This window comes from Ammospiza nelsoni, chromosome 10 (assembly GCF_027579445.1).
Source record: "Ammospiza nelsoni isolate bAmmNel1 chromosome 10, bAmmNel1.pri, whole genome shotgun sequence".
In the NCBI taxonomy this organism is placed as follows: Eukaryota; Metazoa; Chordata; class Aves; order Passeriformes; family Passerellidae; genus Ammospiza; species Ammospiza nelsoni.
The window spans coordinates 23,502,698-23,529,457 of NC_080642.1; the positions used below are offsets into that span (position 1 = coordinate 23,502,698).

A 26,760-nucleotide genomic window follows, 5' to 3' on the forward strand; every position below is an offset into this window, starting at 1 on the left:
ATATTGTCCTTTTTTTATTCTATTATTAAGCTTTTAGAAATTCTAAGGAGTGGACTCTGTTTTTCACAAAGTGCAAAAACAGAATGAAAAGCAGCACACCCAGATAGATTTTTAGCCCTGCTGTTGGAAGTGTGGCTCCCCCCATGCTGTGCACATGGTGCAGGACAGAGCCAGCACTTCCTTGTGAAACTTCAGCAGTGTAACTTGTCAGAGTTGATGCCTTGAGTTTGAGCTTTCATATTTTCCACATTCTGTACTGCATTGGTGTGTGACTCTGAACTTCATATGAAGTGTCAGCAGTTCTCCTCACAGCTCAGTCACACAGAACAATCCTTTTCCAGCCCAGAACCAAGGACACCATTGCAGCTTCAGGCCCAAAAAGTGTAAAAAACCAGCAAATTGAGGAGAGCAAATTGGGAGGATGGGACTGTGGGATGATGGTCACAGGGGTTTTCGGATTGGGGAAGAGATGAGGATCTGACTCCATGTTTCAGAAGGCTTGATTTATTATTTTATGATATATATTACATTAAAACTATACAAAAAGAATAGGAGAAAATGTTTCATCTGAAGGCTAGCTGAGAATAGAATAGCAAAGAATGATAACAGAGGTTTGTGGGTTCGCTTTCTGTCTGAGCCAGCTGACTGTGATTGGCCATTAATTACAAACATCTAAGATAGCCTAATCAAAGATCCACCTGTTGCATTCCACAGCAGCAGATAATCATTGTTTACATTTTGCTCCTGAGGCTTCTCAGCTTCTCAGGAGGAAAAATCCTAAAGAAAGGATTTTTCATAAAAGATGTCTGAGACAGGACTGCATAACCTGCAGCTGTAATTGGACAATTAACCCCAACAAGGAAATGGACCAAAACTTATTAAAAGTGTGAAAACTCTTGACCCTGGATCCACCTTGGGTGGAGCCCTGGCCAGGCTCTTGTGCAGCCCAAGCTGTGTCCTTTGAAGGCCTTTAAATAAATCCCTACTTTATTCCTTTAACACCGTCTAACCTCTGTTCCAGGCAGCCTCTCCAGGCATCAAAGTAACCAAAATAAAATACTTGAACTCTAGGTTCTACAGGTTACACCTGTGGGCCAGGATCCACAAAACCCTTCCCTCTTCCCACTGTCCTGCACAGTGCAGGCTCTGCTGGTCAGATTATACATGTGCCCTGGTGCTGCCACATCCTCTGTGCTTCTGGGCACCAGGAGGGACTGCTCCCTGTGCTGTACAGGATTCAAGGGGCACAGCAGAGCTCTGGCTGCAGGGGGGTGCTGTGGAAAGCTGCTGGTGGCAAACCCTGCCCTGCAGGATGCCCACGAGCACCAGAGCATTTTCTAGTACCCCAGAAAGCACCAGAATTACCCTGCGGACCTACAGCCCACTGGGAAGCATGTAGCTGAGGGAGGAGAGAAGGGGTTTTATACTGCTGAAGGAAAACATGCAGGATTCTTCTCTGACCTTGGGATTTCTGATAAATAAGGAGTCAGGGTAAATAAAGATGTCACCGGTTGATAAGGCATGTACAGGAATTTCAGACAGTGATTTACACTGACTGCTACATTGAACTGCAAGACTACAGTCACAAGCTGAGCATTTGGGAGGCAGCACTCCTTCCTCCTAAGGCCACCCTGCCCATGCCATTTACTCTGGTTTGCTTTAGAAGTGGTTAAGTGAGGATGTGGGGGTGCCTCCCAAGCATCCACACAGAACCACTTTAACACCACTCAGAATACTCAAGGAGCTCAGGTGTGATGGTGTTCACAGGGGTACAAGGATGAGGGAAGAGATGAGGATCTGACTCCATGTTTCAGAAGGCTTGATTTATTATTTTATGATATATATTACATTAAAACTATACTAAAAGAATAGAAGGAAAGGTTTCATCTCAGAAGGCCAGCTAAGCTAAGAATAGAAAGGAATGAATAACAAAGGCAGCTGTCCCAAACTCTCTGTCTGAGCCAGCTGACTGTGATTGGCCATTAATTACAAACAACCACATGAGACCAATCCCTGATGCACCTGTTGCATTCCACAGCAGCAGATAATCATTGTTTACATTTTGTTCCTGTGGCCTCCCAGCTTCTCAGGAGGAAAAATCCTAAGGAAAGGATTTTCATGAAAAGATGTCTGCAACAATCTTCCTGTGGGTACCTGTTCAAAGTGCCTGATCCAAAGAGGGGTCCAGTCTCCAGCCCTGACTGTCCCTGGGCACAGAGGGTTGTGCTCAGAGCACACCCTGGGTCCCCCCAGCTGCCCTGCCTTGGAAAGCATCACCCCTCTGCTCCTGTGCCCTCACTGTGCCAGCTCAGCTCTGCCAGATGTGCCCTGTGTGCCCCTCAGCAGCTGTCACACCTCTTCAGACAGAGCAGGCATGGCCTGGTGCACGAGGTTTAAATGCAGTGTGGAAAATAAAAAAAAAAAACAAACCAAACAGTCTCCTCTTGGCACTGACTTAAAACTGTCACCTCCTTCCCAGACTGATGAGGAATACAGAAATCTCCCACCCTGCACACGTCTGGGAGATTGCTGCTGCTTTCACTGTGATTTCACTGCTTTCCTTCCTCACAAAACTAAGAGGGAACTTCCTAAAGTTGAGCTAAATGGCAAACATTTTCCATTCCCTGCTCACTTCCTACCCTGTTCCTTTTCCAGCTGCTGAAGCGCAAATATCAGAGGAACTTCAGCCTGTTCCTAAAACAGTCTCTGTCTCACTCACTGCTTTCTGCAAGACTGACCCCAGTTACTTTGATTTTTTTTATAGTGCCAACAATAACCCCACTCCTCTACCATCATTTGGATGTGTAGGATCATATTTTTTCACAGCTGTTATAACTATTTTCTTTCACAAGTTTTAAGTGCTGCCTGCTTGGCCTGTGCTTTCCTGATATATTTTATTTTTAATGCCATTACAATTTTGTTTTTCATGCATTTAGCACCTTGTTCCTACAGGTATTACAGCAGCCTTCTCCTCTTTCTCTTCCCATATTCTCACTTCTAACAAGAAACACTTTAGCCCCCATGCCCACACTGTCTTGCAAGGTGCCTTTCTCATATCTCCAACACTTGAGCTCTTTTGCTCCCATTAGATTCTGAACTCATGTGACTTGATCCTGTCTCCATGCCACATAACCTTTCCACATGTTATTTTTATGCCTGCCTGGCTGGGATCATGGCTTTCTGAAGCATTTCTGGAGCTGCAGGCTCCTCAGCAATGCCTCCCCTGCCCCATGCAGGCTCTTGCCCACGCTTTCCCTGCCACACAGGCCAAGAGGAAGCAGGGAAGCCAATCTTGGCCTCAGGCAGTCCCAATTCCATCTTTTCCAGGCATGGGCAGAATCCCTGGCACAGTTTCTGTCAATGGCACAGCCAAGCCCCTCTCTGTGGGAAGCAGTGACTCTCCAGGCTCAAGCACATGGCCAGCTCTTCATGGCCAGCTCAGGAGCTTGGCATCCTCTGAGCTCCTGCTCTGTGGCATTCACATTCGCTGAAAAAATTCCTTCAGCCAGGATTTTTCTCCGGGGAAGCTGAGAAGCCTCAGAGAAAAGGAAAACAATTATGATCTCATTTGCTTCTCCTGTGTTGTGCTCATGTGGAATGTGTTTGGGGGTTGTTTACCCACAGGTGATTGTTCCATTGGATTCTGCTGGGAGTTGTTTTCACTCTTTGGCCAATCAGGGCTGGAAAGAGTCAGGAGTTTTCATTATTATCTTTTTAACTTTCTGTTAGTATCCTTCCTGTATTCTTTAGTATAGTACAGTATTCTCTAACATAATATAGTATCATAAAATAATAAATTAGCCTTCTGAGAACATGGAGTCAGACCCATCATTCCTGCCTTCATCGAGGCATTTCCCAGCAAATACAATAGTGCTCTCCTTCATTTCCACAGCTGTACAGCACATGAGGAGGTGCCCAAGCTTCAGGCCAAGTCCTCTCCTCCTGCTTGAGAGGGCAAAGGCAGCACAGCCTTCCCCAGGGACTTGTGTGGAGACAGTCCGTAGGCAAGGGAAGGGGTGGCAGGATTCCATGCCAGCCCTCACCCCCAGGGCTGTGGTGCCTTCAAGATCTGCTCAGCAAAACACCCTGATCTAGGGGCTGCCATTCCAAGGATGATTTATCTCCTGCCAGGGAAGTGGCTGCTGACTCCACAAGGTGGAGGGAGGTGAGCAGTGATGTGGATCCATGGGCTGCAGGAAATGTCAGAACACTCATAGTGCTCAGTGAACAAAGGCTCCCCCCAATCCTCCCAGGATGTCTGCAGGAGCACAGGGCCCCCAGGGGCAAGGCCTGCCCTCCAAAGGTAGTGCTGTGATTAACTGTCCAATTAAAGAAGGGTGCAGAGCATCAGCCCTTGCAGCCTGGCCAGCTCAGAACACAGGGAACACAGCCCTCCCCTCTCCTGCACCCTTTATACTTTTTCTAAGAATTCTAAGTGTCACCAAATCTATTTGCTTAGAATTTCCCCATGCCAGAGAAGGTGATCAAATAGTTGTTTCTTAACACTGAATGGAAGAAAAGCTCAGACCAAGCCTGCTTACTGCAGTCTCCAAGGGTGTCCTTCAGGGTGCACAGCAGCCACTCCCTGGATGCCAGCACCCTGAGATGTGCTGCCCAGCCCAGGCTCTGCCCCTCCACGTGCCCATCGGTGCCCATGAGACTGTTCACTGTGCTCTCTGCCTCTTCTGGAGCTTTATCCTCCCATCTGTTTGTGCTCAGACAAGACATCGACTGCAAATCCCAAACCTCACAGCCCTAAATGGGGTTTATCCTTGCTCCCCCCAGCCCACCTCTCTGGCATCTCTTCTTTTCAAATACAACTTCACAGTCAGATGTGGCTGGAGAACCTTTTACACACTGCAGTGGGAAGGGGAAGCTGTGAACTGAGAAAAGATCTTGCAGAAATGAGCTTCACAAAGGAAGATGACTTCTGCAATACCTACAATAACACAGGAAGGAAAGCCTCACTAAGATAAGAAAAACAAATAACTCTTCACTTTCTCAATGGCCTAAAACTGAGCTCTAAAAATAACTTTTGCCTCTTACCATTTCCAGTTTCCATGGCTGCAGGGTGCATCCCCCACTGACCTCTGGCAGCAGATTTGGCCCTGATTTACTGCAGGGCTGGTGAAGCCAAATGTCCCCAAGGGGAGGATGTGTGGCCACCAGCCTTTGCCATGCAGCAGGAGGATGAGCACCAGAGCCCCCACTATTGAATTTGCAGGCAGCCCCCGATGAGGGGAGAGAGAATGATGCATCTAATTCCACTGATATCAGAAGGCTAATTAATTACTTTATTATACTATATTATTCTATACTATATTACATTATATTACATCTAAACTGAATCTGCCAAGCACTCAACCCTGCACAGAACTGTCATAGACATATTTAATGAAAAATCCTTTTGTTAGGATCTTTTTCTCCTGAGAAGCTGAGAGGCCTCAGAAGAAAAGGAAAATAATAATTATCTGCAATAATTATTATTGGAATGTGGAATGCAACAGGTGCATCTTTGATTGGTCTCATGTGGTTGTTTTTCACTAATGGCCAATCACAGTCAGCTGGCTCAGACTCTCTGGTTAATCACAAGATTTAATTATCATTCCATTCCATTCCTTTCAAGCCTTCTGATGAAATCCTTTCTTCTATTCTTTTAGTATCGTTTTAATATATCATTTTCTTTTAATATAATATATATCATAAAATAATAAATCAGCCTTCTGAATCATGGAGTAAAGATTCTCATCTCTTCTCTCATCCTGAGACCCCTGTGAACACCACCACACAGAATCTCATGATTGTCACCCAACAGTCCACACACACACACACCTGGCCCTGACAGGCCAAGGGAACAAAACCCCATCACTGTGGGTAAACAATCTCCACATTGCATTCTGCTTTGGCACAAACACAGGCACAGCAAATGATAAGAATTGTTTTGGGGAATATTTGTGCCTTGATTTTCCCTGTGAAGGGAAACGTGGGGTTACACCCCTGCCTGTGCCTGGCCGGGCAGAGGGAGCTGGCCTGGGCAGCACCGTCCTTGGAGGAGAAGTGGAGCTTTCCCCAGGCTGCTGTGAGTGTGCTGGCAAAGAGCCACCTGCAGCCCTGGCCCCATTCTGTCACATGTGAATATTCACCCCCAGGGGCAGGGCCAGGCTCAGCACACATCCCTGGGCACAGAGCTGCAGGAGGAGCTGGGGGTTGCAACCCATCTGAAAAGGGCTGGGACTGCAAATGGCAGAAGGCTGCAGCTGAAAGGTGCTCTGGGTTTAGAGCAGTTGTTATTTCAGCAGCTGCAAATGAAGAGAAACCTTTCCCTACAACTTCCCCTTTCAAACAGAGAGAAATCTTTCCCTATATTATATGGGTGACTTGTCCAAATCACATTGCAAAGTGCTTCCTAGAGATCACAATGCTGCAGGGGACAAAAGGTGAGGTTCTAATCACACAACATGGCAACAGGTGGGAAAAGCAGGTATGGAATGTGGAAGAGAGTAGCTATAAAATCTAAAATACCTCAGCCTCCTCAAAATACTTGTGACAATTGAAAAAAATTCAAGCAGAAACTTCAGCTTTTCAAGGAGGCAAAGGGAGCCTGAAATGGGAGATGAATGAAAGCCGCATTTTTCTTGAATATGTCTAAATCAGAGGCAGGAGCTCTGCTCAAAAGTTAAATGGAGAAGAATAAGCAGGTTATTGTAGTGTGCCACAGAGATTTTAAAGATACTGCATTCATTGATCAAACTTTGAAAAATGTTGGATTTAAGAGAAACACTGGGAGCAGGAAACTTGTAAGCTTTTATATACAGCGCAAAAGCGACCAAATTATATGTTCTCCTCTGGAGGACAGGGGAATTCTTCACTCAGGGTGTGATGGGCTCAGAAATTTAAAAGTGGAGATTGCCAGAATATTCCTTCTCAAATACAGAAATCCCCAGCTGGAACAGGGCAGCGTGCACAGCACAGGAAGGAGGGGGGGCTGCATGGCTGGCTGGGGAAGAAGAGAAATATCACAGCAGACCACAGGAAAGGAGAGAAATATCACAGCATGGAAACCACAGGAACCTGCCAAAGGAGGCAGAAACAGGAGCTCTGAGGAAATGCTTCCTGCAAAATCCACACCAAGCAAAAAGGCGGTCAGAAGAAGCATGGAGATGGTGGGAATAAAGAGAGGCCAGAGCGGGGCCAACCTGTGAGCAGAGCTGCCACGTGTGCATGGTGCAGGTGTAACCTGAGGGAATGGTTACAATAATCATCTCAAAGAAAAGCGAGAGAGACAACAGAGTTGGCTCCTGTTCTATGAAAACTTAAAGGATGACAATGCTTGCCTGTGCTGAGAGCTAAACCAGTGTGCAGAGCAGACATTTCCCTGAGCTTACTGTGAGAGGTTATATTTGGTGGTGAAGCAGGCAGCAGGTGCTTTTCCACACTGGAGGCCTCAGCTGATTTCCTCCAGGGTAAAAACAACCAACCTCATCCCACCCTAAGATCTCTCTGTGTTCTTAGGAAGGCACTGCTTTAGGAAACAGCCCTTTGGGCTACACCTTGTGCCCCAGCCCTTCCACAGGCAGGAGGGACACCATAAACCTTAGAATAATATAAGCAATACACTGATGTGCTGATAAGCAGTAGAAAAATACAACCAGAAGCTTCTGAAAGACTGCTTCTGGTTTAAAAGGCAACAGCAGAATCTTAACAACCCTCTTAGAGAACAGAGTAACTGAGTGAGGACCTTCTCAGCATGCAGAAGGTCTCCACCATAGCCCTGTCACTGGCCGTGCAGGTTGGCTGATGCTGCCATCTGACACTAGCAGTGGAACGTCACCATGATATTTTCTGAAAAATCCTCTTTGCCCAGGATTTTCTCCTGGGAAGCTGAGAAGCCTCAGAGAGGAATGAAAACAATAATTATCTGATTGCTGCTCCTGTGTTTGCTGCTTTGGAATGTGGTTTGGACATTGTTTACCAAGAGGTGAATGTTTGATTGGTTCCATGTGAATTGTTTTTAATTAATGACCAATCATAGTCCAGCTGTGTCAGACTCTGAGTCAGCTGAGTTTTTATTATTCATTTTTGTTAAGCCTCCTGATGTATCCTTTCTCTTTCTATAGCATAATAACATAACATAACATAACATAACATAACATAACATAACATAACATAACATAATATAATATATCAGCCTTCTAAGAACAAGGAGTCAGATTCTCATCTCTCACCTCGTTCTGGGGACCCTCACAAACACCACAGTGGAAAATAATATTCCAGTGCTGTCATGCTCAGGACTGGTTGCAAGTAACAAACTGAATGTGCAGAAGGTGAGGAAAAAGCAAACACTGCCCAAAGAGTGTCAGAAACAAGAGTAACAAAGCTGGGCAAAGTTATCAGGACAGGGACAGAAGAATATTTCTTTTGGGCAATGCAGCATGGCCAATGCTTCTCTTTGATAAGCATGTATGAAAGCTTCCTGCAGGTGACAAAGCTGCTCTGGGAAGCAGGAGAGCCAAAGCTTTGGACATAAATGGCCAAGGAGAACACTGTGTCCCAGGTGAGGTGGTGGAAGTGTTTCGGGAGAAGAAGAGAACTTTGTGGTTAATTTAATTGTATTTATTCCTCTTCAAAAATCAGGTAATGTCATTATTGGAGAAATGCTTTGGCAACATCCTTGGGGCTACATTTGTCTCTATTTCAAAGAGACTCTGCATTTTGGAGTCCATGTGTCAGAAAATCTGTATTTTGGAGTCAATGCAGTGCAGCCACAACATTTTGCAGTCATTCCCTGTCCCAGAGGGAAGGGCTGGTATAATACCTTGCACTCCCAAACTGGCAAATGCTATCAAGGTAGCAAATGCTTTGCCAGGATGGTGGCAGGGTGTGCTGGGAAATGTAATGACATTTTTAATTGAACCATAAAGACATGCTGTGTGAGCAGCAGTCACCAGGGGACACATGCAGAGATGCTGCTTTTCTGCTTTCCAGACACAAATACAGAAAATGACCAAGGCATGAAGTCAGGTATTTTCTGAGGTATCAGGAAAGGCACCATGCACTGAGGGGAGAGTGGGAGACAAAAGAACCCAGAAACAAAAGCGATGCAGTGGGAGATGCCAGAGCCACTGAGCACAAAAGCACCCAGATTATCTGTGGCACACATGCTCATCACAAACCCCCATGGCAGAGCTGGGAGCAATTATTTCTGGTTCAGCTGCATACAAATATTTGCAGAGAGAAAGCCAAGACACAACAAACAAACAAACAAACAAACAAGCAGTGGGGTTCAGGGGCTGGATTTTGCCCTGTGCTGCTGCACATGCCCCCAGAAGCCCAGCACGGACAGGGATGGCGCTGGCACATCTGGGCACAAGTGACACCTGTATTTTGGGAAGGCAGAGCAGAGCTGCACAGCCACACAGGGCAGGTGAGGTCTCAGTGCCCACCAGCAGTGCCCTCCAAAGACACTGGTGGAAGTTTGCCAAGGGTTTCCCTGCTGAGAGAGCCAGTGGGATGCAAAGGGCCTGGGGTCCGTGGGCACTGGTGCCCTGCCCTGCTGGGGGAAAATGAGGCAGTGCCATTTCTGCCTCCAGTTTGCAGCTTTGATCAAGCACAGGAATGGCTTGTGCCATTATAGGAATTAAATTACTTTTTAGCTGAGCCACTTGGCCCTGGGGTGTTTCTCATGAAGAATACCTATATCATACCTCATTTGGATTCTCTGCATTTCCTTACTCTTTCCTCTTTGGCTGTGGGGAAAAAAGGCCCTTTCTCACTCCTCTCCTCCTGCCAGACACTCTCTCTGATGTCCCCACCTCCACCACGAGCCAGCAGTGTGCTTCACGGGCAGAGCCTTGTGGATGCAGGCACATGAAAAGGAAACATCTAAAGCACTGGGGGGAATTTTCCATGAGGTGGATATGGGTATCATGAGGTGGATATGTGCAGCTGCCTGGAAAAAGAAAGCATTTAAGCTGTTTCTTTTTTGTTTTCTCTCTTTGCTGTTCAGAGAACCTCTGTGTCATCTGAGCAGAGACACAGCAGGGAGCTGCTGCTTGCTTTGCCAAAGCAATGAGAAGGAATAGCCTTTGTTAAAGACACCACCCTCACAGGGATTATAAATACAAAGGAGATGAAATTATCCAGTTGAACCCAATCCACAGAAAACACTGCAGTGAGGAGCAGGAGGGAGGGGAGAGCCTGGCTGTGGGCAATGGGCCAGGCAGGGACATAAGAATCACATTAAAAACCCCTAAAGGAGTACCAGGAAATGTGCTTTATATAGGAGCACTTTCACTCCCACCCGCCTGTCCAGCCCCACAGCTTTTGCAGGAGAGGCTCCAGTGATGCCAAGGTGGCAGGATCAGAGCCCAGCACACCAGGGCACCCGAGGCTCACAGGCAGGGCACCCATCCTGCCAGGGGGACAGCCAGGGCACGGCAGGAGCAGGAGGCTGGGTACAGTGGCAGCAGGGCTCAGGACATCTGGTTTGCCCGTGGCTTTGGTGTCCAGGTCTCTCAGGGTCTTTCAGGTCACTGTGACCCCGAGAATGTTAAAAGTCTCTTTTCCCTGCCCGAGCACTTGAAGAAGGAGTCAGGGAATCTTCATTTCTTGGTCTCAAGGTTGTTTATTGTATCTTATCTATAAAAAATTTCCTCCTGCCCTGCCCAGGTCCATCCAGCAGGACAGTTCCAGGCACTCTGCCTGCCCCCAGGGCAGTGTTATGTCTTTATACTAAAAACTACGTGTACAATGTTTACAATTACTTCCCAATACCTGTCACCTATGTTAGACAGTGAGCTTCTACTCTAAACCATCTGTCAGTGCCACCATCACAGCAGAAGATGGAGGCCAAGAAGAAGAAGAAGGAGAAAGGCTGGACACACCCAGTTCCCTCCATCTTGCCTCCTGAACCCCCATACCAAAACCCCAAAATCTACTTTTCCACCTCTTGATAACTCCATTATTATTCTACCTAAGCTGTTGTGGCTTGCAGATCTTCATCTAAGGTTGGTAATTTGCTCCACAGGTCACAATCAAACCCACAGGTGTTTTGGGCTGTGTGCCAGGGTCTCTGAGCCCCCTGCAGGGTCCTGGCCATCCTGGACAGCCAGAGGGATGTCCTGGGTTCCCACACAGGTCTCCCAGGACTGCCATGTGAGCATGGAAGCTGCCTCCAGCCCAGGGGAACAGCACAAAGGGTGCTGTGTGCCCAGAACCCATGTTCTGCCAGGTCCCTGGCATCCAGCCACAACTGAGCTCCTGCTCAGGGGCACTGGCACAAACCAGCACGAGTTTTGTGTGTGTGTCTGTACAGGACTTTCAAACATCAGGTCATAGCTCTGCCCAGGCCAAGCTGCAAGCATGAAGCTCTCACCAGGCTGCTGACCATAGCCTGAGTGTGTCCTGTCAGTCCTCCAGAGCTCCTGCAGCTCCTCACATCTGCTGGGACAGGGTGTTGAGGCCCCCAGTTTGCTCCCAGCTGCCAGATCTGCTTGTCCACCTCACTCCTGGCAGCCACAAGGCAAGGTGCTGCAGCCACAAGGCTGCTGGGTCAGCCAGCTGCCACCTGAGCTGCCAGACTGCCTTCCAAAGGTGCCTTCCAAAGGTGCCTTCCAAAGGTGCCTTCCAAAGCCAGGATCATATAAAATGGGATGGCTGAGTCAACCACCATTGTTTTTCATGTGGAAGAGAGGCAAAGTGGAGGCAAAGTCATTTAACTGCAGAAAAAGCCCCACAATTTACTGCTAAAACCAGTGACAGTGTGGCTTTGACTGCTCAAGTCAGGAGAACAAGTGCTCATAAAAATGAATAATTGAAGACACTTTATTAGTCCTACAGTAAACACAAACACCTCCTGGAAAGCACAAAGAAATGCCCTATCAAAAGTGCCACAGATGTGTCATTCTCTGTGACTTCCCAAAGACCACTTTGGGATGATTTATGCCCAAACTAAAAACACAGAGAAATAATTTTTTAATAGATGTATAGTTTCTTTCTATAGAAACATGCATCACTGAGATTGAGCAATGATATTCCACTTTATAGACAATGCAATATTCCTAATGCCTTTAATTAATCACATCCTCATTTCTAAGTGAATAGATTTTGTAGATGAGAGAAACAAGCAAACTGTTATCCCTTAGCACCTCAGTGGTGTTGTCAAAGGTTATTGAATTTGAGCACAGACTCTCAGGAAGGCAGGCAGGGACTGATGTGAGACCACAGTGCCTCAGTCTCACTGGCAGCTGGATGAGAATCCAGGAGAGTCCAGCACTGGGAAAAGGGCCCCAGGCCCCACAGGCCAGTGCCAAAGCCACCCCATGGCACATGGCACATGGCACATCCCTCATCTGCAAAAGGCAGGGGGTCAGCTAATGCAGATACAACCTGAGGAAATGGTTAAAATAATCATCTCAAAGAAAAGTGAGAGAGACAACAGGGTTGGCTCCTAATGCCCAGCAGATCCACAGCTGGGGCTGGGGATCCATAACTGAGTGAATGGAAAATCCCTTGTGGCCAAAAACTCCTTGCACAATGCACAGCAAAGTGTGACAGGAAGGAGTGATGACCCCTGTGGGCTCCTGACTTCCACCCCTGTGCTGGGGTGACCACGGGCATGGAGGGCACAGGGCTGGCACCAGGCAGGGCCTCCAAACGCTGCAGGTGAGGGCTGTGGTTTGTGGAGCCATGAGGAGCCCTGCCTGCTCCCTGGCTGTGCCCTGTGCCATGTCTGGGGGAAAGGAACAGAGAGAGGAAAGGAAAATCCCCTTGTGAGGAGTCCCGATCCCAGCTGGCTGCTGTGTGTAGGGCTGGGGACACCCTGACACCCCCGTACCAGGAGTTCCAGCACGCCAGGGCTCCTTGCTGCCTGCACTGGGCCCCAGCATGGAGACACCAGGCACGTGGGGTTTTGGGGATCCACATGCTCCCTCTGCCATCAGACCCAGAGCAAATGCACTCTTCTGGTTTGTGCAGTCCTCTGGACACCCCAAAAACACTGAGACACCCCAGGCTGAGAGCAGCAGGTGTGGAGCCTGAAAGAAAAGACATGTTCAGTGATGGGGAATGGTGACAAGGGGAGATGATGCAATTTCTGTCCCTCAGCAGCCAAAAGTGAAGAAAAATAGGGGACTGGGAGCCCCTCTCTTTAAGAGCCCCCACCTCTTTAGAAAGGACAGAAGTGTGATGCAGGCTGGGAAGACCATGGAAATTGTGCTGGGATTGCCTCCACCAAAATGCACAAATGTTGCAAAGCTCCAGAAAACTCCAATTCTCCTCTTCCATTTTGTTTCCAGCTGGCTGGGGTCACGTCTCCCTCACCCCCTACTGCCCACCCACCTGCAGAGAAAAGGGTCTGGCTGTCCCCGAGGGTCCCGGGGCTCCCCCGAGCTCGGGGGCTCCTTAGGGCATCCCCGCTCGGGCATCCCCGGCCGGGCGTGCGGCGACAGGGCAGGGAGCTCCATCTATTGTCCGAGCAGCGGAGGGGCTGCCTCGGATCGCTCCTCCGGGCGAAGGAAATGCGCTTTTCCTTGCCTCAGTGACTCAGAAACGCTCTCATAATGAACAATTCCTGGGCTCTGTAAGAATGCGGTGCCGCTGAGGCTGCGGGGGGAGCTGCTGGCCCTGCCTGTGCTGAGCTGCTCTCAGGTTGCTGTTGATATTTGCTGCCCCAAGATGTGCAGGATGTCTCTGCTTTGGCCCACACAACTGAAGAACGAGTCTGGACTCTTCCCTTTTCAGTCTTGAGGTTGTATAAATTCTTATCTATAAAATTTTCTTTCTGCCCACCCGAGATCTGCTCAGCAGGGCAGCCACAGGCACTCTGACTGCCCCCGAGGCAGTGTTGTCCTTTTATACTACAAACTGCATATAACATGTTTGCAATTACTTTCCAATACCTATCACCTGTGTTAGACAGTGAGCTTCTACTCTAAACCAATCCCAAAGTGCCAACATCACTGCAGAAAATGGAGGAGGAGGAGGAGAAGGAGAAGGAGAAGGAGAAGGAGAAGGAGAAGGAGAAGGAGAAGGAGAAGGAGAAGGAGAAGGAGAAGGAGAAGGAGAAGGAGAAGGAGAAGGAGAAGAAGGAGGAGGAGGAGGAGGAGGAGGAGAAAGCGAAGGTGAAGGTGAAGGCAAAGGCGGAGAAAGCGAAGAAGGCGAAGACGAAGGTGGAGAAGGAGAAGGAGGAGGAGAAGGAGAAGAAGAAGAAGAAGAAGAAGAAGAAGAAGAAGAAGAAGAAGAAGAAGAAGAAGAAGAAGAAGAAGAAGAAGGCTGGACACGCCCAAGTTCCTCCATTTTGTCCCCATAGCCCCCGTACCAAAAATCCTAAAATCTACATTTTCACCCTGTGATCATTTTGTTATTACACCATTCAAACCTGCGTGACTTTCATGCCCTAATACAAAGCTGGCAACTTGCTCCAAGGTCATAATCAAATCCCCAGGTGTTCTGGACAGCATGCCAGGGTCTCCAAGCCCCCCAGCGGGGTCCTCGGCAACTCTGGACACCCGGAGGGATGCATTGAGTTCTGACAAGCTGCTCATTTGAACGGGCAAGTGGCAGCCTCATTAAGTTGCTCATTAACAGCTCAGCCAGGCTGAGGTGCGCTCTCAGGTGCCTGGCGGAAGATGCCATCCCTGCAGGGGTGAAAGCTGGGGGGTTTGGAGGGGAGGCACTCACAGGGGTGACCCACACACAGAGGACTGAGCTCATTCTGCTCCCTGCACAGCTCCTTCCAGCCCAGAGGGAGACCCGGACGAGCCCGGGCTGTGCTGGAAGTAATAAAGCACTGGAATGCTCTTCCCAGGGAGGTGGTAGAATCACCATCTCAGGATGTGTTTAACAAAAGCTGGACATGGCACTGGGTGCTCTAGTGTAGTTGAGGTGTTAGAGCATAGGTTGGACTGGATGATCTTAGAGGTCTCTTCCAACCTCATTATTCTGTGGTACTGGGATTCTGTGGTTCTGTCGTTCTGTGTTTCTGTGGTTCTGTGATTCTGTGAAAGCAGCCAGTGCCTGGCCCAGTGGAGCAGAGGGGAGCTGGATGCCATCATGCAGAACCCCCTGGTTGCCCTGGCCAGCCCGGGGAGGCCAAAGCAGCACCCTGAGCTCAGAGGGCACAAAAGAGCCCTGGGAACAGCTGTGACTCAATAACAGGAGCTCTGGGCAGTATTTACAGGGCTCTGCTTCCTGGACAAAACGTCTCAATGTCCCTTCAGCATGAGAACTCTTGCTGTGCCAAGATCCCTCGCCTCGTTAGGAGCCAAGCAGGGCTCCCCTGAGGCTGGGGAAGTCTGTTTGCAATGGCCAAGAAGAGAAATGCACTGTTGCTCAAGCCTGGCAGGGAGTTGCTCTGTCCGAGCTGCCCATCAGAGGGAGGAAAAGAGCCCGTTTGTCTGTGTGAAATGAGCCGGGAAAGCAGGAGCCCCAGCGCTGGGTAGGCTGGCCCCGAGCAAAGGCAGAGCGTGGCAGTGGGTGCCATGTCCTCAGCCAGGGCCAGGGCCCCCCAGCCCACCCAGTGTGGTGTGTCCCTTTGTCCCTAGAACCAAGGGCAGGCTCAGCATCCCTGGATGACAGTCCAGGAGAATCCAGCACTGGGAGAAGAGCCCCAGGCCCCACAGACCAGTGCCAAAGCCACCCCACAGCACATGGCACATCCCTCACCTGCAACAGGCAGGAGTCAGCAATGCCCAGCAGAGGTTGGGCTGGGGTTGGGGATCCATCCCTCAGTGAATGGAAAATCCCTTGTGGGCAAATAAAACTGTTCTGCTGGCCTTGCACAATGCACAGCAAAATGTGATGGGAAGAAGTCATGGCTCCTGTGGGCTCCTGACTTCCAGAGGCCTCCCGTCCCCCACCCCTCATCACTGCCATGGGCTCGGGTGAGCAGCCACCTTGGGCCTGTGTCACACACATCTTTTGTGAAAAATCCTTTCCTTAGGATTTTCCTCCTGAGAAGCTGGGAGGCCGCAGGAACAAAATGTAAACAATGGTTATCTGCTGCTGTGGAATGCAACAGGTGCATCTGGGATTGGTCTCATGTGGTTGTTTCTAATTAGTGGCCAATCACAGTCAACTGACTCGGACTCTCTGTCCGAGATTGAAGTTTTGTTATCATTCATTCCTTTCTATTCTTAGCTAACCTTCTGATGAAACCTTTTCTTCTATTCTTTTAGTATAGTTTTTATGTAATATATATCATAAAATAATAAATCAAGCCTTCTGAAACACAGAGTCAACATTCTCGTCTCTTCCCTCATCCAAGAACCCCTGTGAACACCGTCACAGACCTGTGCCACCTCCTCACGCTCATGAAGAAAAACCCAGGGGGAGCATCAGGGCCATGAGTTTGTAATTAATGGGAATTACAAACAAACCCGTGAGGAGTGACAGGAAAGGCTGTGCCACACGGCATGGCCCTTCTGCCTCCCTGCTGGCACTGATGGGGAAGGGCTGAGCAGGCCGTGAGGGCACACAGGAGCGGGCTGCCAGCCTCGGGCCGGGCACGGGGAGAGCTCCATTAACAATTAGCCACTAGAGGGAAGTGCAAGGCTGTTCAGGGACGGGGAAGTGCCTGGGACCGCGGGCAGTCGCGGTTTGGGGATGGCAGCTCCGGCCATTTCACTGCTTTCTGTGCGGAGCTGCCCCCTCAGCCCTCACTGCTGTCCTGCTCCAGTGCCCATGAGGCGGTAGCAGTGTGAAACATGCGTATTTTATGATTGGCTTTTCGCAAATATTCAAATGAATATTATATGTGTTATGTTAGAAAGCTATGCTGTATTAATTTTCTTCAGTAGTGTGTTAAATATAGTTTAAGGTTATAACAAAATGTTAAAATAGAAACTATGCTATATAGGATACTTTCTTTGAAGAAAGGACTCGCAGTGAGATAGCAGCCACAGGACACCTGAATCTTTCAGAGAAAGAGAATTTATTGCCCTCTTATGAGAAGAAATGAACTTCTTCCCGCCTTGCGCTGCCCTGAAGACACTGTCAGGATTCAGAGGAAGAAGTTGACACTGACCAGAGAGAATACTATGTTTGAATGGAATTTTTGCATCATATATGAGGTTATGAATATGCAACAGGCTGTTGTTTTTAAGGGTTAATCCTCTGTTAATGTGGATCCCCTCTCAGGCTTATGTTGCCCAGAAGAAGGTACCCGGACGTCCATAACTCTTTGTTTCTGTTGTCTCATATTGTCCTAATCCAAATTGTACAAATTATTATTACTCTAATTATATTACTATTTTTATAACCATTTTATTAGTATTAAACTTTAAAACTTTTAAAAACCAAGTGATTGGTGTTTTGCACAGCAGAAAGGGTTTGCCACAGCAGGGTCTGGCTGGCCACAGCAGTGGGCCTGGTCCAGGCTGCTCGTGGTGCCCTGGGCTGGAACCAGCATTGCCCCTGGCATGGAGATGTGCACCCTGGCACAGAGGCCATGGTCTCTCCAGACAGCACCAGAATAGCAGGAGCAGCCTGCCAGGCTGTCTGCCAGACAGCATCAACAGTTTGGGCCATGTTTAGCAAAGTGGGGAATGTGTTGTTTCTGGGACATGCAGTATCCAGGGCCAGAGGGAAGATGAGGGGATGACCTGGCACCCCTGGGGACAGTGAGTGGGAGCACAGGGTTCACACAGATCCCAGCGGAGGAGCCCAGCTCTGGACAGGAAGAGCAGCCTCAGGGAGGGACAGCCAGAGGGATGAGGGTTCCCATGGAACTGGGCTCCACCGTGGTGCTGGACTGATCCTGCTGGGACAGGACGGTGTGGGCAGCTGAGGGCTCCTGGCCCAGCCCCATGGCACAGACCCTGCCAACAGGGCCTGCACTGTCACCAGCCTCCCTCTGAGGCAGCTGTCCCAGCCTCCCTGAGACCAAGGCAGCTACAGGGGTCTGACAGAGCACAGCTGATAATGAGCCTCTGCTCTATTTTATTCCTGTTTATAGATGGCTAAATATAGCCTTGTGGTTATATTTAATTCTTACTGAAAGCTGCGAGCCACAATCCATCAAGTCAGTTGTGGGTTTTTCATATTGGCTGGCTTGCATCAGGTCCAAGAGAGGAAACATCCAGGCATGTTGGGAAGGATGAAAGTTTGACAAGAAAGTCTCACAGATATGTATACTTGGCAGAAAGATTTTTAAATATAGAGTCTGATGAAGGAATAGAGATGGAAGCAAGTTTTGATAGAGAAGAAAAGAATTGCTGAGCCAGTTTTCCTGGCTAACCAAGGAGGCAAAGGGTGTGTTAGTTAGAAGGGTTTTTATGACTTAGAGCAAAAGATAAACCCACCCAAAACAAGATGTTTTTACCAAGCAGAAAGATAGCACAGACAAACAAGTCACCAAATGTTGCAAGTAGAAAAAAGGTCTCAGAATTTTCCATTGCAAGAAAACTGAAGAACAACTTCTAACTTAAACTGTAATGTACTAACTTTTAGTGACTGGAGAACAGTAACATGAATATGGTAATTATAGTAGTTATGATAGGCTATGGATAACAGTTAAGGTATAGATTGGTTCTGCTGTATTAAGATGCTCAGCAAAGAAAAGTCTATAATGCATTGTAACCAAAACCAAAGGGTCTCCAGGCCTGCCTGCAGCTGGAGCTGACAGCTGTGGGCACAGCTCTGTCACCCACCACCTGGGCTGCTGTAACTCTTGGATACAATAAACTGCATTTTGTATGCAATAAACTGCATTTTGGAAAGTTGCCGGGAGTCCCACATCCCTCATTTAGGCTCTTACACAAGCTCGGCACAAGGCCTGTAGCCAAGGTAGGTACTGGCAGTGGGTCCCACACAGGAGGGCTGGTGACCACAGAGCAGAGCAGAGAATGCATTGCAGGACTTGTGAGCAGCAGCTTCCTCTGTGCCAAAACACCCCCCAGTCCATCCAGAGTGCTGTCCCTGAGCACTGCAGCTGTGGGCGCTGCCAGGACAGCCCACATTTGGTGCCAGGCTTTGCTTGTCCCCAGGCAGAGCCAAAGGCATTTGATTTGTTCTCCTATCACAAAGCCAGAAGCAGCTTTCTGCATTGTACAAGATCTCCCTCTGCAGCAGGAACAGGAGCCAGCACCAACCTGCAAACCAAGTGTGTAACACAACAAAACTGCAAGCAGGTGTGCCAGGGGTTGTATCAGCTCATTGTACCCCCAGAGACAAACTTCCACCTCTCTTCTGGGAGGCAGGGATAATGTTTGGGAAGATGTTTGATAAAGCAATGAAAAATTTATCACTGTGGTACTTCCCTGATAACTGAATTGAAAGACCACAAGGTAATTGCAGCACTACCTGTAAAACACCTCAGGTCCAATCCTCAGCTCCTGGCAGCCTAACAAATATCCCAGTGATACATTTTGGGGTTCAAGCCAAAAGTTGACAGGAGAAGCGGCCTTGTCTTGCTCCCACCTGGGGCAGAGGCAGCTGAAAACCTCTCACTCCACAGCCAAAGCAGGTCCAATTTCAGTTCCAAGGTCCTGCTCCTCCATTCATTGCTCAGGAGACTTTGACAGAAACATTGGCATTGCATGCACACAAATGCACATGGCCCTAGATAATCACATTCATAAGAAAACACATCCAACTAAACTACTGTGGTATTTTACTGGAGTTGCACGAGAGGTTGTTTTAAGTCTCAACATTGCATGCAATACCCATATTCCAACAAAAACTACAAATATTCTTCAAATGCTGGACTAAGAGCTTGACAAGAACAAGGCAGGTGGTTGTCCTGTGGCTCCTCCCTTCTGCACCTTCTCCTCAGGCTTTAACATTCACTCATGCTGACTTCCAGCTCTCCATATAAAAAGTTATTTATGTGCTCATTTATACATCTTTTTAGTCCCTCCCAATAGCCACGTCTTGAAAACAACTCAGCAATTCAGAATGCTGCCATGCCAGAACTGGCATTCACTCGGATGAGTTTCCCCTCTCACAATCACACCAGCTGTCCATGCCCACTTCCAACACCACACAATCTTTTCCTGGTATGATTTTGGGAACTCAGTTTTGCCAAGGTGCCACCTAGCTAACTTTGAACTGTCCCAGAGCAGCTGCAGAGGAACGCCTCTGCTAGCTAAGGTTCCACCTCTGCTTTGGGAAGGAGAAAGATACAGGGAGAAAGAGATTTGGTTTTGACCTAAAGCCAAAAAGCTTGATAGGTGGAAAGCCATCCTAGGGCTGGAATGACTCCAGCCATTTACAATAGTGCTGGCACAAGCTTAGGTGCCTTAAAAAGGAACTTTCGCCCAGTGCTGCCCTCCCCCTGGGGCAGCTTTGCCCTTCTTTGGTGTGGCAGCAGCCTCCAGCCTCCAGGAATGGCTCTTGCAGTTTAAAAGGAGAAGCCCAAACTTATTCCACAATAATTCATTTCCTAGCACACTGAAAGCCCCACGTGTGTGCATTGCTGTGAGCTGGACACACTTTCTCCAGCAGCCACTAAAGCATTTCCCAATTTGCAGAGAGCAGCAGGCACAGCCCTGGCTGAGCAGGCTCTCCCACAGGCTCTCCAGCAAACCACTGCTCCTCCAGTTCCTGTCCAATTCCCAAAGCCATCTTTTCCCTGTAAGGCCATCTTCCCAAGCTATCCCAGTGGATTATATATCTGTTCCAAAACTTCAGTTATGTCCAGGAAAAATTAATGGGAAAACCCAAGTTTTAGGTCAGCATGCGCAATAGCAAAGGGAGCTGCAGTGTCTGAGCTGACAGCTCCCTGTGCCCTCAGTTTAGCAATGCAATAGCCAGACTTCACTCTCTAAACAGACTGCAGCAAGCCAACCAGGACTCAAAGCAGCTGGTAAGCATGATTTTTTTTTTCCTCCCTCCTTACTAAGTTCAGGAGTTTCTCTTCTTTTGTGCTGAATTGGACAGACTTTTCTGTTTGCAAAAGGTTTTCTTTCTCAGAGTTATTCTCGTAATAGGCAAACAGTATTTTAAACCAAGAATAGCTGATCTCCATTAGATTCATACTCCCCTTTTTGGAAACACTATTTAGAGAACAGAACTCCTAAATCAAAAAGTAGTCAGGAAGAACAGTGAGAAACTGCATGGCTGTAACAGTAAATATTGCACTGGCACCTTTCGATTCACCTCTTTCCTCAAAGACTCCAGGGAAGATTGGGTTTGTCCAAATCTCCCTGAGTGGCACCAGTTCCTCACCAGAAACCTGCACCACCCACATTTAAGGTGTGAGCCCTCTGGAACACCAGCAAAAACTACACTATGAGAATTACAAAAAGAAAAACTTTTGACATAAGCCAAAGCCCTGGTTAATACCCTTTGGTAAATACCCTTTCCCTCAAGGGAAATTCTCCAGTGGGGAAACAGATGGACTTTTAAGTCTGTTTTGTGCAGAAAGATGTGGGGACTTAGAGTATATAATTTTTGATATAGTGCAATCTGAAATTTAAATTCTGAATTATTATGTAGCCCTTAGGAAATGCATTGTTCTCACAGACGCTACAGTGGTTTCTGCTGATAAATGAATAAGCTTCATATAACAGATATGTGCCTTTGATACAGCAGCTGCCAAGGCAATCCCTGAAAGCCACCAGCAGCACAGAGCTCATCTATTTCTTGTTCATCTATTTATTGTCCAAAAGGTACGACTGACATTCAAATATAGCAGATTATTTCATGTTAAACTGATGCTAAGCATCACATGGAAAACCAAAAGAAAATGGGACAGACCAAGTAAAGAGATGTCACTTCTAAACCAGAGCTTAAGCTCAGATCTGGTAGACACAGCTTAAAACTTCCCCTTTGTAAGACACACTTATGCCAGAGAAATGCTTGGCTTCTCAAGCACAGAAATCACCCGGGCTCGAGTTAAACTGTGGGGATAGAAGATGTTCTTTCCTTGCAATCACAGCCTTTTCTCCTGAGCAAGGAGAGCACTGAGTGTGTTTTGTGTGCTCTGATGCTGGGGAGGGCATGGCTCTGAGCAGGCTGGCCAGGCAGCCCCCAGAAAAGCTTCTGCAGCCCTGCTTTGGCTCCTCACACCTGCACCACTGGTGGCCTTACAGGAGGGGCTATTTTGCACCAGGAGAAGACCTGGATGTGGGGCACACCACTAAAATTGAGTTCTAGGCAGGGCACCAGAAAGCAGAACTAACCCCAACAGAATCACCAAAACACAGCTCAAGAAACACAATTTTGAGCCACATTTCTATGGGTCACCACCATGCTTTAACACAGTTAGGTGTCCCCAGACAGCCTGTGCTGGGTTTGGAGGGGTAGTGCATGAGCTGGAGGGGACCCAGGCAGGGGGGACAAGGGTCCCACTGGGGCATGGCAAGGTGTGATCACTGTGCACACCTTTCTTAGCAAACCAAGCCACTTTCAGGATTTACAGACATCACTTTCACTGCTCCATGCTGGTCCCTGGACAATCACTACATCCCTTGCTGCAAGGGGATGTTTCTCTTCCCAAGTGCAGGGCCACAGGAGCACTGCCTAATACTCAGGCTGTGCCCACTGGACCTCACAGCACCCTCAGCCCCAAAACTGCCCCCAAGGCAGGGCACTGCCATCTCAGAGTGCTGGGTGGCTGCTCGAGCCTGGCTGGGTGGGCACAGATTTGGGAGTTTCCTGATTTTAGGTGTTAGGCACTGCCCACCAAAGCTATCAAAGAGAGTTTTTAATTTTATTTTTTCAAAACCCTTCAATACCCTCAATATAAATACTTTTTTTTTTCCAAGAATAACTGAAATAATGGCAACCTGTTTGTTACTGTTGTGGTTTAACCCCAGCTTGCAACTGAGCCCCACAGAGCCACTCACTCACCCCTGCTACAGCAGAATGGGAGAGAGAGAATGGCACTGATAAAAGTGAGAACACTCATGGGGAGAGATGAGAACAAATTGAAATAAAATAGTCATAATAACAATAAGAAATTGTAATGGAAAGGAGAATAACAAAGAGAGAAAGACAAGTGATGCAAATGAAGACAGATGCTCAGCACCAACTCACTGATAACTGGCCAGCCCCCGAGGAGCAGCCTGGGGCCAGCCTTACCCCTGGTTTAGACCTGAGCATCATGCCATGGTTTGGAATATCCCTCGGGCCAGCTGGGCTCAGTTGTCCTGGCTGTGTCCCCTCCCAGCTCCTGGTGCACCCCAGGCTCCTCACTGGTGGCATGAGGAGCAGAAAAAGCCTTGATGCTGTGCAAGCACTGCTCAGCAACAACAAAACCATCCCTGTGGCATCAGCCCTGTGTTCAGCACAAATCCAAAACACAACACATGGACAAAGAAAATTAACTCTGCCCCAGCTAAAACCAGCACATTTCTTCAGCCTCCTTTGAAGCAATTACACCAGAGATAATAAGACATTATTTAAAATACGACATTTGAATAGCTTGCCTAGGAAAAGCAACCCTGCAAAGAAATTGCTCCAAAATACTATTTTTCTTGAAAATTACAGAGCTAAGGGACTCTAATTGCCATGCTGTTGCTTACTTTTTATTGCCTATTATGCCACTTACAATGCTCCTAACAGGATACCTTTACTGTTCCAGAGTATAAACCCTGCCCGGGGAGCAGTATCACACAACAATGGTCATTTAAAAATTATTTTGTGTTCTAAAAGCATGACTCAAAGCCCACCAGGGTCTGGGACCATAGGACAAAGCCAGGCTGGCTGCAGGGTGTCCCCACCAACCTGGTTTTGGGCAGCTGCATTAATTGCTCTGACCAGCAAAGCAGCCAGATTAAAGAGAAATGCAATCTTACAGTGCCTAAACACTGCACAATTTGTCTTCCCATAATCAAAAAACAATTCAGATGGAAAAAAACCTCCAGTATCATAATTTCAAATTGTGGCTCAGGGGAGCTGGGAAGCCTGGCTGTGATTTCTGTTCGTGTTAGATAGATCCAGATGAGCAGGGTGTACGTGCAGTGAGAACCCACCCCTGCCTGGGAGGCTGTGGATGGTTTGAGACAACTCTGCCAGCCCCGTGCCTCCCATCAGCTGCTCACTCACCCAGGCACGAGTCAGGGCTTTTTGTGGCTAATTGAGCAGAGCTTTGCAAGGAGATCTGCCACAGATACCCTGGCATCTGCTGTGCTGGGTGCTGAAACATCTGTGCCTTGCACAGAACCCAAGAGGGCTGGGGGGGTAGCTGTGTGCCCCAGGGGCCCAGCTTGGCTCATGGAGCTCACACCAGCAGCACAAACTGCTTTCCTTCAGATGGACTGACTGAAATTTAGTCTTCTGTGCCTCTCTGTTATTTGGGGGAGGGTGGGAAGAGTGTTCACTTTTTTTTCTCTATTAACCTTTAAAGTTAACAAAGCAACTGTCCACATCAGGAACCAGCAATGAGGGGCCTGGCAGGGTTCCTGCTGTGCTCGTGGCTGCTGCTGGCCCCCAACTCCATAGGGGTGGCTGCCCAGGAGACCCCCCAGCCTGACCCCAAAATGCCATGTGCCAACTGGATGGGAGGAGCACCCGGCTACCCTGGCCACAACGGTGCCCCCGGCCGGGATGGGAAGGATGGAAGAGATGGACTCAAGGGAGATAAAGGAGATGAAGGTTGGTGAGGAGCAGGTGGTATGTCATTGCTCGAGTCCCAGTCCCTGTCCCAACAGGTTCCATGTCTGGTGGGTCCATGCCTGATCTTTATCCAGATGGGTTTTCATTAGTGCCTGGGGTGGAGATTCCATAACCCAAGTCAAAGAGTTTGGTGTGGGTTTTTCTCCAGTTAATGATGTTTTTTCTGATGTGCTGCTCTCAGCAGCTCAGCACACAGCCAGGGTGGTGGTGGGTGAGCAGGGTTTCCACTCACTGCCTCAGCCCCTGGGGGCTCTTGGGAGCCCTGAGCCCTTCCTCAGCTCTGTGCTGAGCAGGGCTCACACCACAGCCCCCTCTGCACTTCAGCAGCAGCTTCCAACACAGTGCAAGCACAGCTCCCAATTTCCACTCTGTCCCGCAGGTCCTGCAGGTCCCAAAGGTGAACCAGGCCCAGTAGGGAGCCGAGGCTTTCCCGGACCCCCTGGATCTCCTGGAATTCCTGGAATCCCAGGGCAGAAGGGCAAAGATGCTTTTGTGCAGCGCTCTGCCTTCAGCGTGGGGCTGACGGAGCACAGCCCGGCCCCCAACGTCCCCATCCGCTTCAGCAAGATCTTCTACAACGAGCAGGGCCACTACGACCCCAGCACGGGCAAGTTCCTCTGCAACGTGCCTGGCACCTACTTCTTCTCCTACCACCTCACCGTGTACCTGTCAGATGTCAAGGTCAGCCTCTACAGGAAGGACAAGGCCGTCATCTTCACCTACGACCAGTTCCAGAACAACAACGTGGACCAAGCCAGCGGCTCCGTCCTGCTGCACCTCAGCTCTGGGGACGAGGTGTGGCTCCAGGTGTATGGGAACGGGGACAAGAATGGGGTCTATGCTGACAACCTCAATGATTCCACCTTCATGGGCTTCCTCCTGTACCCTGACCCAGATACATACTAAAGTAGGGGGTGCTGTGTGGAAAAGGAGGAGGTGGCTTAACCCTGGGTGTGTCCTGGGGCGCTGGCGCTATAGCTGTAATGTATTTACCAAAAAATTGCCTTTTGCCAAGAGGGGACCCTATCTCCTGTGAAATCACTGAGGTCATACCAGTACTTGCATGGAAGCAAGAGTTCACTCCTACCCCTGCTCTTGCTTTCCTGTGGAAACCTCAGCCCAAAGTCAGATACCACTCCTGCCATGTCATGAAAAACTCTCAACATGGCTTAACCTTCCTTTGAATTTAGAAGTGAGAAGAGAAAAATTGGTTGCATTTAAATGTGACATTCTAAATTTCCCTTTTTTAGCCACCTAAATCCATTTAAACCAATTGTAGGAATTTTACTCAGCATTTTAAAGTTTGAGTAGAAGAAGAGTGCTCTTGTATTCAGCTGAAACAGATGGCTCAGTTTTTTGTAACTCCCACTTATTACGGCCTTTGACTTCCACTCCTGGTTTGTTGTCTCCCTTTTTTCAGCCCAGATCTTTGAATGTATTCAGGTTATTAACATCCACTGATTTTAATACTTAGATTTTCTTTTTATGTTTATCCCCTGTTGTTATCTCTAATACAGACAGCAGGCTGGTTTAGGGCAGGGATCTTCTCTTGGGGTTTATCTGAGAAGCCTTGTGAGCACCAGTGAGGCCACACAACGAAAGCAGCCCATTGACTGTGTGGTTTTGGGGGTTCTGAGATGACCACAAAGATCCTGTCCCATTTCCCCTCTACACAGCTCCCAGGAGCAGGCAGAAGTTGAGATCTATCAGCTGTGTTTGTCCTTTTCCAGGCTCTAAGTGTGCCACAAGCCATGGTTTGCCCACCAGCTGGGCACAGCTTTGGGTGGTGTTGAAGCCTCCCATGTGGGGTGGGCTCCCGGGATGAGCACCCCCATCCCTGCCCCAGCTTTGGGCAAAGTTACCTGCATGCAGAAGAGTGTTAAGGCTGGAATTAGTGTCAATCCCATCAAACTGCTCCCCAAGGAGCTTGCTTGACTTTTAGCTAAAAGAGGATTTGATGGTTTCTCAGATACATTCTAAGAAGACTCCTGGTACTGAGCTTCAGAGCCAGCTAACACAGAGCAGAGCTAATGCAGTATCACAAGCACAAAACAGCTTCAAGAGCTTCAGCTGAAATTACTTGCAACATCATTTTCCACACTCCAGTGAATTACCACACTGCAAATAAAAAACAATAAAAAGCTCTCTCAATGAGAATGTCTCCACTTTTTTGTGTGTGTCTGTTGTTGGGAAGGACTTGAA

General features: G+C 48.4%; 1 protein-coding gene across 1 annotated transcript; it reads left to right on the forward strand.

The window, feature by feature from the left end:
- The first annotated feature begins 20,484 nt into the window (after positions 1-20,484).
- Positions 20,485-26,715, forward strand: ADIPOQ (adiponectin, C1Q and collagen domain containing). Its single transcript, XM_059479418.1, has 3 exons — positions 20,485-20,803; positions 24,315-24,537; positions 24,938-26,715. Exons 2-3 carry the CDS (start codon positions 24,324-24,326, stop codon positions 25,462-25,464), a joined length of 741 nt encoding a protein of 246 aa, XP_059335401.1. The 5' UTR covers positions 20,485-20,803; positions 24,315-24,323; the 3' UTR covers positions 25,465-26,715.
- Positions 26,716-26,760: the final 45 nt, after the last annotated feature.